We start from the raw sequence: 12,154 nt of genomic DNA on the forward strand, positions 1-12,154 counted from the left end.
GATATTTCACAATGATCCTCTAAAGCTTTTATTCTGCTTCTATTTAATTCTTACACAGAACAAGATTCTTGATGACAATCCAACAATATTTTAAGCATTATTTCCCACTTCTAGCTGTTACTGATCGACCAATTAAATAAAAGGCATGAAAAGGGACATAAAACAGGTAAGTGGAAACCAGATGCCAGTCACCTCCCACACCTCTACAGGGTTAAAGGTCTGTAATACATACATCGGTAATGAGTAAATCCATATGTATTATACTATATTAAGTCTGGGCAAAAGAAACCAATTATGTGGAAGCAAATTCATAACAAATGATGTGCTGGAAGTAGGCCCAACTCCAAGAGCAGTAGTACTTAATCGTTAGAGACCACCTGTAGTGAAGCAAGCAAAGATAAACTACAAGGAAGATTACTCAGGTTTCCTAATCCCCTAGGTAGTTTATCAGATGAGAGGGAAGGATGGAGGGAGGGAGGCAGAAAGAGAGGGAGGGGGGGAGAGCAAATAGGAGGAGGGAGAGATAGAGATAGAGAATTGGTGGGGGGAGGGGGAGAGAGAGAGATCAAAGAAAAAAATAAAACTTTCAAACAGTGCAAACTCATTCATCTGTCTTGGCATATTTGAATCTCTAGTTTATCCAGATTATTTTCACTTCAAACTTTGTAGAGGGAATGTCCTGAAATTTTACCCCCTCCTCTTCTTCTTCCTTCTACCCTCAAGATTTTCAAGTCAGTCTGGGTATAATAGTTATACTCTGTCTAATATGGATAAAATAGAATCCACATACTAATTAGGGTTGGAAGGCCAGAAAACAGCACTGTATACCACGAAATGCAGAAAATAGAGTATAATTTAAGTTGTGGTATCATCAAAACCATGAAATACTGAAATGTTTTATATTATGATTAGGATCTTCTTTTTAAAAGTGTGGTTAGAGTGTTGGTAGAAGAGGTGGTTGACAAAATAAAACTGGATTATCAAAACATGTGCGTTTTTCTCTTCTATAGATAACAACATTTGGATGAGTGTTCAAAATAAATGGAAAAGGTAAATATACAGCATCTGATAGCTCTGTTATTATTTTGAGAGTAGAAAAGAAAGAAGTAGGAAAAGAAAACATTTTAAAAGTTCCTAAAGTAGTACCATTCTTGCAGGAAGTACCTGGAGTACTAGAAAAAACGCGACCTGGATCTAGGCTGCCATTGTCACATACCATCTGGAAAAGCCAGTAACTGCTGTGAATCTTAGTCTCTTCATCTATAAGATGGGGTGATAATACTTGTCTTTCTTATAACACCTGCTATGAAGTCATAGGAGATAACATGAGTAAGTGCATAATTATTCCTCATTCCTTTCAGTAATTACTGTTTTCTAGCCTTGAGCACCACATCTAATGATTGGAAACTAGTCAGGCAATATTAGAGGGATTGGAAAAAAAAAACACAAAATGGAAACCCACCATCTGTAGTGCAAGACCCTTCTGGGGCAGGTTTTTGTGAGTAAGGAATTGGTGGGCTATTTGAATCAGACATGTCTTCATCATCTTCATCATCTTCCATTTCATTAACTGTTAGATTGTTAGAAAAATCCAGGCTTCCATTTTGAGTGTAGCGGTGTACCAAGTCTTTATCCAGATCCTCCACCTTAGGTTTTACATCTGGGTAAGCAAATAAATCGTTTTTACATAATTAAAAAATAATCACGTTTTATTTTATTTTATTAAAAAATAAATCAATTTAATAAAAAAAAAGATGTTTAGGAAAGATAACCAAAAGAAAAATTCATAGTTCTGAAAGACATCTGAAAACAAGTAGACTAGCATTTTCTAACAATTAACCAGTTTATTTCAGAGGTCCCCAATTTAGAAGGCCCACTTCTTTTAAAAGGAGTCTAGGAATGTGTGGGATTGAGAAACTTACCTGCAGGTGAGAATGGATGCTGGTCAGGGTCCAAGTACAGTTGGGAAAAAATTGGCCGTGGTACCACACTACTACATCTCAGAGAGGCTTCTATGGAATTGTGGAGAGCTTCCTCAAACCGAGCAGATTTCAGTTGCCCAGCATATGAATTCCCCATTGTCTACATCAGCATTACCCCCAAAAAAGAGGAAGAAAGAAGAAAATTTATATAGAGGACCAAATATCTGCAAAGTACATATATAGCTGAAATAAACTATATTCATGTATCTTAAGATATGAACTATAAATACATCTTGTTATAACAATTTGTATAAATTATTAGTTATCATGTCATGTTGCTGTTTTCAGTCCAAACACATTTCAAAAGCCACTTTAAAGGATCTTGTATCTGAGAATCAAACAGTAATAAATGCTTTACATCAAGGTTCTCCAACCAGTAAATTGAGATTGACCTGTCAATTGTGAAGCCCAACCTGGTGACAACTGGGCCACACCTCCACCTTAAAACTGGTGGGCTACCATAACCCCATACCAACTCTATCAATGGTTTCAGAATAAATCTCTAATTACTTCTCTCTCTACTAAGATCTTATTACCCTAGGGGGAAAGAAAGACTTTTCTCTGTAAAAAAAGGAGAAAGCTTTAGGATGATATATTTAATTGACAAATTTCTGAAAGCAAGATTTGAGCCTTTTAAACTCAGAGGACTAATTTATGTAGCACCAGCATTTATTTGAAAACACTGTTGTGTCTTTTGCCCCATCTGAACCACAATCTTATTTGAGACTCTTCAGGAGAAGATTATAGTAAGAAGTTCTGAAGTCATGGCCTTTAATTCTCATCACTAGTACTTGTATAGAGCTTTCTAGTTATAAAATTTCCCACATAACTACAATTTATTGGGTGCTAACTGTTGGCTAACAATTCTCAAAGTATGGTCTGAGGTCCCTGAGACGCTTTCTGGGGTCTATGAGGTCAAAACCCTTTTCAGACTATTACTAGGATATTATTTGCCTTTTTCACTCTCATCTCTCATATGTGTACAGTAAAATTTTTCAGAGACTGCATGATGTGTAGCATTGCAACAGATTGAATGCAGATAGACTACTCTTCTCACTAACTTTTTTTTTAAAAGAAATAGCTATTTTTCATAAAATATGTTATGTTGATACATGATGGGTTTATTATTTTTAAATTAATAAACATTTCTTAGTTTTAATTTCTAATAAATATAATCCACATAAATAAAATTCAGTTTTTTAGAGTATAAAGGGGCTCTGAGATGAAAAGTTTGAGAAACTGTTGAGCTCGGCAGTACACTAAGCACTTTATAAAGATTATTTACCTAATCCTCAGTATTCTGAAGTAGGTATGACCTCTTCCCACTTCATAGATTAAAAAACTAAAGCTTGGAGAAGCCAAGTGACTTTGTCCACTATCACACAACTGGTAAGGGTTGGACCGAAGACTCAGTATCTAGCCAAATGCTGCACTTCTATAGTAATATATAGGCTCAACTTGGGTAAATCTCATTTCAAGAAAGGCAATTTTGAGAATATCTAGGCCCTACTTTTCCCAACAAAGTGAGGGATAGATATTAAATTCCATCTGGAATTCCAACTCTGACTGGCTCCCTGGAGGAAGTCCCTGGAGGAATGGTTGAGAAGGACCCGGTGTACGCATCTGGGCTCAGCAGGAGAGGGAGCCATTACCCAGTGGTGATGACTCATAGAAGACATACATAATCCTACAAGAGCATTAGCAATACTCAGAAGAAGACAAAGAAAAGTAACCAAGGAGAGATTTGGTAGAGTGAAAGGAACTGACCAAGTTTATTCCAAATGAAAACATAACTGGGCATTGTTAAAAATGATAATGTGAAGAATTACGAACTGACTTGAGACTTCTTTAGTGCTTAGTATGACGCTATCCCTTCTCATTGACAATTCAGTGCAATCCTTGAACATGTAGTTATTTTTGGTTTTTGTGCTGTTCTTTATTATTTTTTATTGAATTTGTTGAAGTGACATTAATAAAATCATATAGGTTTTGTGAGTACAATTCTATAATACATCACCTGTATATTGTACTGCGTGTTCACCACCCCAAGTCAAGCCTCCTTCTGTCACCATTCATCCCCCTATACTCTACTCTCTTCTATCTCCCTCCATTTTCCCTTCCCCTCTGGTAATCATCCTGCTTTGTCTGTGTGTATGAGATGGTTTTTTTCTCTCCTTAATCCCTTCACCTTTTCCCCCAGCCCCACAAACGCCCTCTCCTCTGTTAGTCTGTTCTCTAACAGTCCAACTGTTAGTCTGTTCTCTATCTATGAGTCTGTTTCTATTTTGCTTGTTAGTTTATTTTTGCAGTTTTGAAAAATACACTTCTATTCAAAAAAGATGGTAAGAACAAGTGAATTTGCAAAGTGAATATTCCCTCTGCCCCTTTCTGGTTCTCCAGGATTCCAGGGAAAATAAAATTCATTCCAGTGCTTGGACTGAGAACCTCTCATTAAGAGTTGGAATTTCTACTACAGCCTTCTAGCATAATACTCCAAACTATTTCCCCCAGTTACGGTATACTTGCACTGACTCAACTGCACTCCCTCAACAAGTTTCTCTTTTGACCAAAGATAAATATTTTCAAGGTACTGCAGTTGGCTATTTGTAAAGGTTAAGTTTTAATAATAACTATCTGGAGGAGATAAACAATTTTTTAAAAAGTATTTTTAAAAGGATCATAACAGTTAGTGACAAGAAAGAACAAGAAAAACACTAATTAAAAAATGCATAATCCCTGGCTGGGTAGTTCAGTTGGTTAGAGCGTCGTCCCAATATGCCAAGGTTTCAGGTTCGATCCACAGTCAAGGCACATACAAGAATTAACCAATAGCCTGGCCAGGCGTGGCTCAGCGGTTGAGCGTCCACCTAGGATCCAGGCAATCAGGGTTTGATTCCCGGTCAGGGCACATGCCCGGGCTGCGGGCTATCTGATCAATGACTCTCTCATCATTGATGTTTCTGTCTCTCTCTCCCTCTCCTTTCCTCTCTCTGAAATCAATAAAGATATATTTTTTTTAAAAAAAGAATTAACCAATAAATGAATAAATAAGTGGAACAACAAATCAATTGTTTCTCTCTCTAAAAATAAATCAATAAATAATAAATCATGGACATGCTAAAAGAAAAAGAACTGCATCTAAGACACTACTTTAGGGTTGCCTGGTTTAACAGCTAGTTAGGCTATGGAGCAGGTAGATGGGGATATATATATTAAGTAATAACTCATTTTTTAAAAGGTTTCAAATTTGCATTTCCAAGCATTATCTACTAAAAAGTCCAAGAAGCAATGGCAATTCAATAACAATAAGCACTTCCCAGTACCCTGATTGTGGTTTAATAATATCATTCCCACTGAAAAGAATCAAGACTCCTAGAAGGTATGGCCAGTTCCAGGTCTAGGGCAGGAAATACACAAGATGAGCCTTGAACACCTTGTTCCAGAGAGCAAAGAAGCTGTCAAGGACTAATGGGTCATGTCAGAAGACATAGGCGTCAACATGAAGTGTTCCCATGGGCCAAAGATTAGAGAAATTCAACATAAAAGGAAAAAAATGCAATGGACTGAAGCATATTTAAAATGTAAAAACTCACAAATTAATTTTGATATTCAAGGAGAGCACTCCTTTTGGAAAACAAAATAAAACAAAAACAAAGCACCTAATTGAACCCTACTACAAGGATAAGGGAAGAGTGAAGCATTTATCCTGTTCTTCCTGTACTTCAAAGTTACCAAATAGTCCTGTTATGGAGAAAGAGGTTTTTTTTTGTGTGTGTGTGTTTTAAATGAAGAATTCTAACTATAATAAATGTGGAAAGAATGACAGAATTATAAAACTACCACATTGCAACCCTTAATGTAAAATTCACTTTGACAATGATAATAAGTGACACCATCAGATAAAAAACTGATGGGGAACTTTATAACAGAGGGATCAGGCTGACACCTGCTGAACCGACTGATCAAGTTTAGCACCACTAGAAGTGAGGCAATGAGAGGCTGTGTGCCTCTCCATGGGAGATAATATGAAACACACACATCACCTAGGAAGTATTCCTGCCAGTGGGTGTAATGACTGTAGTCCAACCTCTAGAGCTAACTTTCATTTATAAGATAGACGAACAAGTGCACAAAACCACAAGCAGATTCATAATGAGAGGACAGGTGGACAGAGCAAGTGATCTAGATTCTGCAACATGCCAAGCTTATCCAGTTTGTAAATGATGAAACTAGGGTTCAAATTTAGACTCAAATGCCCATGTTTTCCCCCCACTAAAATATGCTATTTGAAATAGGAAAAAAGGTGAAAGTGAAGATGATAAATTCTATGTGTGGGGTATGTGTATATAGTTGTTTTTTGTTTGAGGTTTGTTTTTTTAAGGCACAATTTATTGCCTATTTGCCAGGAATAGTACTAAAAAGACAACTTTGTATAACTTGTCAGTTTTCTGTTAACCTTTTTCTCTACTGATATTGTCACCCACTTTCCAAACTTTAACAAGCATCCACCCAGCCAGACAGCATTTATAGAAATCCTACTATCAAAGTGGTTAAGCACATAGGCTCTGGAGTCAGTTGACCTTAATTCAGATCCTGTACCCACTAACCTGTATGAAATTGGGCAATTTGCTTAGTCTCTCATCTGTAAAATGGGGTAATACAACTAATGTCATAGGTTTTTGTGAGAATATGTGAAATTTTACACACAGAGAAAGTTTTCTGAATAGTGCCTGGCACAAAATAAATGTGCAGAAAATGTTAGAATAGTAAGGTGTGTGTGTTTTTCCAAGCACTGTGCTACATTGAGGCTACTAAGATAAAATACATTCCTTCTCTTTTATGTACTGGGCACTACAGTAGATTCTGGGGCATTGTTTTAGGAACAAATGACCATCAACGTAAAAGTTCCAAAAGCTGCTATTTGATATTATATATAAATTATATATTGGGAAATTTTACAATGATATATACAAAACACTAATGTCCCTTAGAGCCAGCAGATTCTTTGGCTCTATGTAAGAAAATTACTTGATATAGGCATCACTGTTTATATGCCCTTTCTCTTAAAAGTATTCACTAATGATTCCCTGGCTGCTGTTGCTCAGTGGTTAGAGCATCACCCCATGCGTCACAGGGTCATGGGTTCAATTCCCAGCAGGGTACATACCCAGGTTGCAGGTTTGATCCCTGGTTGGGGCGAGTGCTGTAGGCAACCAATCGATGTTTCTCTCCCACATCGATGTTTCTCTCTCCCCCTCTCCCTTTCTCTCTCTCTAGAATTAATGAAAACATATCTCAGGTGACGATTAAAATATATATATATAAATATATATATATTCACTGATGAGAGTGATAATGTGTGACTACTAGACAAAGAAATCAAACATGGTTCTTGCTAGTTCTTGTGGAATCTATAATCCAAAATTAAAAACAAGCGTATATTCACAGTTCTCTTTTGTGCTCTTTTTGCATTTTATTTCTTCTTTAAACTGACATTTGTCACTCTTAATAGTTGGATCTAGTATTTGTCTGACTCCACTATTGGACTGTGAGTTCTTGGGGGGGAAATATTTTGTTAAAAAATGGGAATAGAATTTTAAAAAATGAACACATTGAGCTTTTTTGTGTGTCTTATCCAATTATACATTAAATGGATTTGAAGAGATATTATCTCTTTCCAAGCACATTCCAAAAATCACAAAGCTAACCATGCATTCAAAACAAAAGTTTTATTTCATTTTTATTCATCCTCCTTGCTAAGATATCTTTAGAAAATGCAAACAAATTAAAATATAAAATTTCCAGTCTAATAGTTCTGTACATTTAGAAGGCAAAAGTATCTTTGGTACTGAAATAAAAACCAGCCCTAATAACTTAATTTTATAATTAACCATTTTTACCAATATACTTACAGATATGCAATATATCTTAAATTGTTACAGAAATAATTATTGTAATATGCCAACTCATTTAATAATTATTATTAAAAGCTGTCATAATTAAAAGATAAAGTACAATGCTATTTTTCTATTTTTCCTTTGTAACAAAGAGTTACATGTTACTACTGGAAATCTTTACTTTCTTCCTCCTTGAAATACCAGAAATTCTTCTGTAAAATAAACACATCTCATCAAGACTCTCTGGAACTAGTATAATTACCAGAGGCAATCCCTGTGTAAGATCAAAGAAGCAAAACAATAATAGGCAACATGTGACCTCTACCATGTCACCAGAGACCAATTTTTCAACCGGGAGAAGAGTCAATAATCCAGAACAGAAAACATTAAATAAGGCGAAATGCTTCCAAAGTGTGGTTTACCACATCCATCAAGGCTGCCACATTCAGAGAGTTCCCAGTCTCTATGGTTTCAGAGAACAAACTTCTGGGGATTTATCACAACAATCATTAAAATCTGCATAAAACACCAGAGGCAAAAGCCAATTTCCCAAATGAAGAGGAGAATTTCAAAAGATACTATAATAATTCCTCACATTTCACTGGGAAGGGCACAGGTGACTAAATATTTTTCATATAATATTCATTTAATTTCTCTTATTTACCTATACCCATTTAATTTTCCTGAGAAGTTGTTTGGAAAGTGAGCTAAGAACATTAACCAGATAAATATAATTAGTAATAACACATTAAAGACTTCTGCAGGGTTTGTTTTGGTAATACTGGGTCACTAAATCTAGAAACAGGGCTTTGGTCTCCTTTGTAATGTATTTGGATGACTAATAAGAATTATAAGGGTACAAAGAGGGGTAAAGGAATCCCCACTCACAGTAATTAGAGTCAAAGAGAAATACCTTCAAAATTGATTTTAAAAAGCACCACAAATAAAACTGTGCTTTAGAATCAGCAAAATCTGACTGTTTTTCTTAGATACTACTGCTAAACAACTGTCTGTCATCTTTCAAAATCAGATGTGAATTAGGGACTGAACAAATGTCTCTGAATTATTTAACTTGCAAAAACAAAACAAAAACACCCATTCAAAGAGCAGTAAAAAAGGGACTTAGCTTAAAAGAAAAAGCACTGGAAATCCAAAGCAAACTGAACATTCTGTTCTTCTATGGATTTTGTTACTCCTTCTGCCTTCATTTTTCCACTCTGTCATCTGCCCCTGTCTTCCCATCTTCTTATTAACATTGCTAATTGTATTTGTCAGTTTTGCCACAATTTCAATGCTACTTAAACAGCTGTGGGTTTTCTCTAGGCAATTATCAGTCACTACACTTAGGTTTCTAAATTAGTTGTTGAAAGGCACTTTAACCTTGAGAAAATAGACACAGAACACACTGCATACTAAGCCTTACATTTTTAGGTATATGTTGCTTTAAAATGAGTAATTATTTAAAAGAATTGAAAATTTTAAAAAATCACACACATAAGTAATTCACATATTGTAAATTTATAAATTAGTAATAAAATGCTAAACAAAGCTTACTGTATACTTCTCATCATTTTATCTTTTTTGCTCTTACCAATAATATTGTAATATATGCTCTATGTACATGTACATGCATATAGTGTATAAATTGGAACCGTGGCCAAATTCCTCTAACAGCCTCCTTTCACTACCTACCTACCAGTGGCTAACACCTTTCAGAGGTATCCACAATCATATAAGTGGTATATTGAGGTCATGGGCTGTGGGAAAGAAAGCTCTTACAACATGCAGATTTCCACTCCCCTTCTCCATTCCCTCAGAAGAGAAAATTCTTTATTATATTTGCTTTTTAAATTCTCTATTCTTGACTCTAGCATTTTCTTCTTAATTTAGAAAATGTGCAAGAAACACATGCAGGGAGAAGCACAAGGTTCAAAGTTATTCATCAACTGATACCCACTTCTATGAAATACACCTAAAATTTTTTTAAAATCTTCTATAATCCAGAAACATTAAACTTCCTGAGCCATTTATTTCCTTTATACATTAAAATAAATTGAAAGACAACTTTTTAGAGTTCACAAATATTGGTGTTTTTAAAGGTTTATAATATCCTGTTTGTGGGTCAGTCGAAAGCTTGTTAGAACAATTTTTAAATTAATGTAGGCTTATTCTTTACCCCTCTCTCTCCCCCACTTTCTGCTCCAAGGAAAGAAAGAGACAAACATGAAAATGAAAAACATTTTGGAAAGCAAAGTACACTTCAAACCCTAACTGTTCTTTCAGACCTATATTGACTCTTATAGTAGGTGCCAACATTTGGTAAGGATTATCCTTCCATTAGACAAAAGCAAGCATTCCTTAGATAAATCAGGAGTTTTTGCCGTGAGACTCATAAAACCTTTTCACAACACAGATTTTCAAGAGAATCCTTTAAGGTTTTAGGAGGCTGCTCCTTTTACTAAGTAACAAAATACACCCCATGGTGTCTCACTGACCCCACTCAGCTGTCCTTTGACCTCTTCAATTGTTGAAGCCCAACTCCAGGGCCCACAGAATTTGCCTCCCATATCAAAAAGGCCAATGTTGCTTCCTCCTAGCACCTGGTGTAACAAAACGCAACAGTTCTCTCTCTTCTGTCTCCTCAGCTCCCTCTCTGACCACTTTCCAGATGTTCCAGGCCCAAATGTTAGGCCAATACCAGGTTTCAGGATCTGTGTGGACACCATGAAGGAACAAACAGGGCCCAGGCTGAAGCGGCAATGACCCTCTTGTTCTTTCTGGCCTCAAAAGGATACGACAGGTCATAAAAGAGGAAAAGATCTTTGGCCTCTCTTGGAAACGCCAGGCTATTTAAGCACAATGTAACTTCCAAAAGGAGAGAGAGTCTTGGGTTCTGCTCTGACAGACATGGGTTAACTAAAATAGTACCCCTAAATGCTCAATTCTAAGTTCACTTTTGATTTTCTTTGACATAGGGAGAAAAAGGGCAATATCACCCTTTTTTCCTTTCTAAGTCACAAGCCTTCTTAAAAAAAAAAAAAACTTTCATAAAATTTTAAAAACATACATTTCAGGATAGTGTAGTATGATACAAATTTTAAATATGGTTGGGGGTTTTTCTGCAGAGGACAATAATCTAGGTAATTAATAATCTCTTATTAGACAATTTGAAAGACAAAAACCAGAATTCACAAAAGGGAATCGAAAACTGAATTCTAATTATCTTAATTTAGGTACATAGGAAATAGGACACAAAGAGGCTGATGCAGGGGGAAAAACTTCTTGCTGAATACTTTTTCCCTTTTCTTTTTTGGTGGAGAGGATGGGGAGGGAGGGGAAAGCAGAGGGGGAGGAAAAGGAAGGAGAGTTCATAGAAATATCTGGTTAATCAGTTTAAGCACCAAATATAGTAGCTTTATTTAATTTCTAAATATAGCTTTATAAAACAGACTTGATCTTGAAAAATTGGGGGGCATATTATAATTGTACAATACCTTCGTTTATTTATTAACATTTTTGAATCACGCTCATGATTAAGCTGGGATGTCAATACCTCAGGGAGCCTGTTGCCTAGATTTTACTTGTTTAAAGCTTTTTTGTACCTGCAAAAACATAAAAAATAACAATATATACATAAATACAAGTTAATTAACAGATGCATTATATTCCAGAATACAATAACCTAAATGTTTACAGTTCCACAAAAATTACAGTGAGAAATAAATTATCAAAATCTTACACAATCCCATATACATCACAACTGGCAAATACAGATATTTCTCCTTTGTCAATACTCCCCAAATAATCATTCATAATTATATATATTCAAAAATAATTTCTGTTGTGAAGATGTCCCCCCTCTAAGTGTAGAATGAATAAATCTGTCAAGTCTGCATTTTGACAGGTGTTCCCATATTGCCAAAAGCCCACAGACTTTTATTTTATTTTTAGGAATAAAATTAGCAGAAGATAATTTTCTTATTCTAAGTTTACGTTTTATAATCTCTGATGCTTCTCAAAATTTACCTCCTCAAAGAAATATGAAAAACATAAATATAGCTTATATTGATTAAAATTGTTCTCTACTTTTTGAAACTAATGCTTTAATAATATATAAGAAAAAAAGTCTGCCAGAAGAAAGACCTACTGTTTTCCTACCCTTTAGACTAACTAATCATAATTATATACCTGGGTGAAAATTACAGTGTACATATTATTCTGTTCTCTAGGTAGATTATGGTCAATATAAACTACTGCCTATAGTCATAAAACATC

At 35.3% G+C, this 12,154-nt stretch overlaps 1 protein-coding gene across 1 annotated transcript in view; it reads right to left on the bottom strand.

Annotated features, from left to right (window-relative positions):
- The window catches only part of GREB1L (GREB1 like retinoic acid receptor coactivator), a 202,118-nt gene that overhangs the window by 93,794 nt on the left and 96,170 nt on the right, over nt 1-12,154 (bottom strand). The window contains exons 3-5 of the mRNA XM_081150059.1: nt 11,374-11,481; nt 1,923-2,082; nt 1,463-1,660 (exon numbers count right to left, since the gene is read on the bottom strand). Of these exons, the coding sequence (XP_081006185.1) occupies nt 1,463-1,660; nt 1,923-2,079 (355 nt within the window). The 5' untranslated portion in view covers nt 2,080-2,082; nt 11,374-11,481. The remainder of the gene's footprint in view (nt 1-1,462; nt 1,661-1,922; nt 2,083-11,373; nt 11,482-12,154) is intronic.

The sequence above is a fragment of the Miniopterus schreibersii genome (assembly GCF_964146895.1).
Source record: "Miniopterus schreibersii genome assembly, chromosome: 10".
NCBI classification, from domain to species: Eukaryota; Metazoa; Chordata; class Mammalia; order Chiroptera; family Miniopteridae; genus Miniopterus; species Miniopterus schreibersii.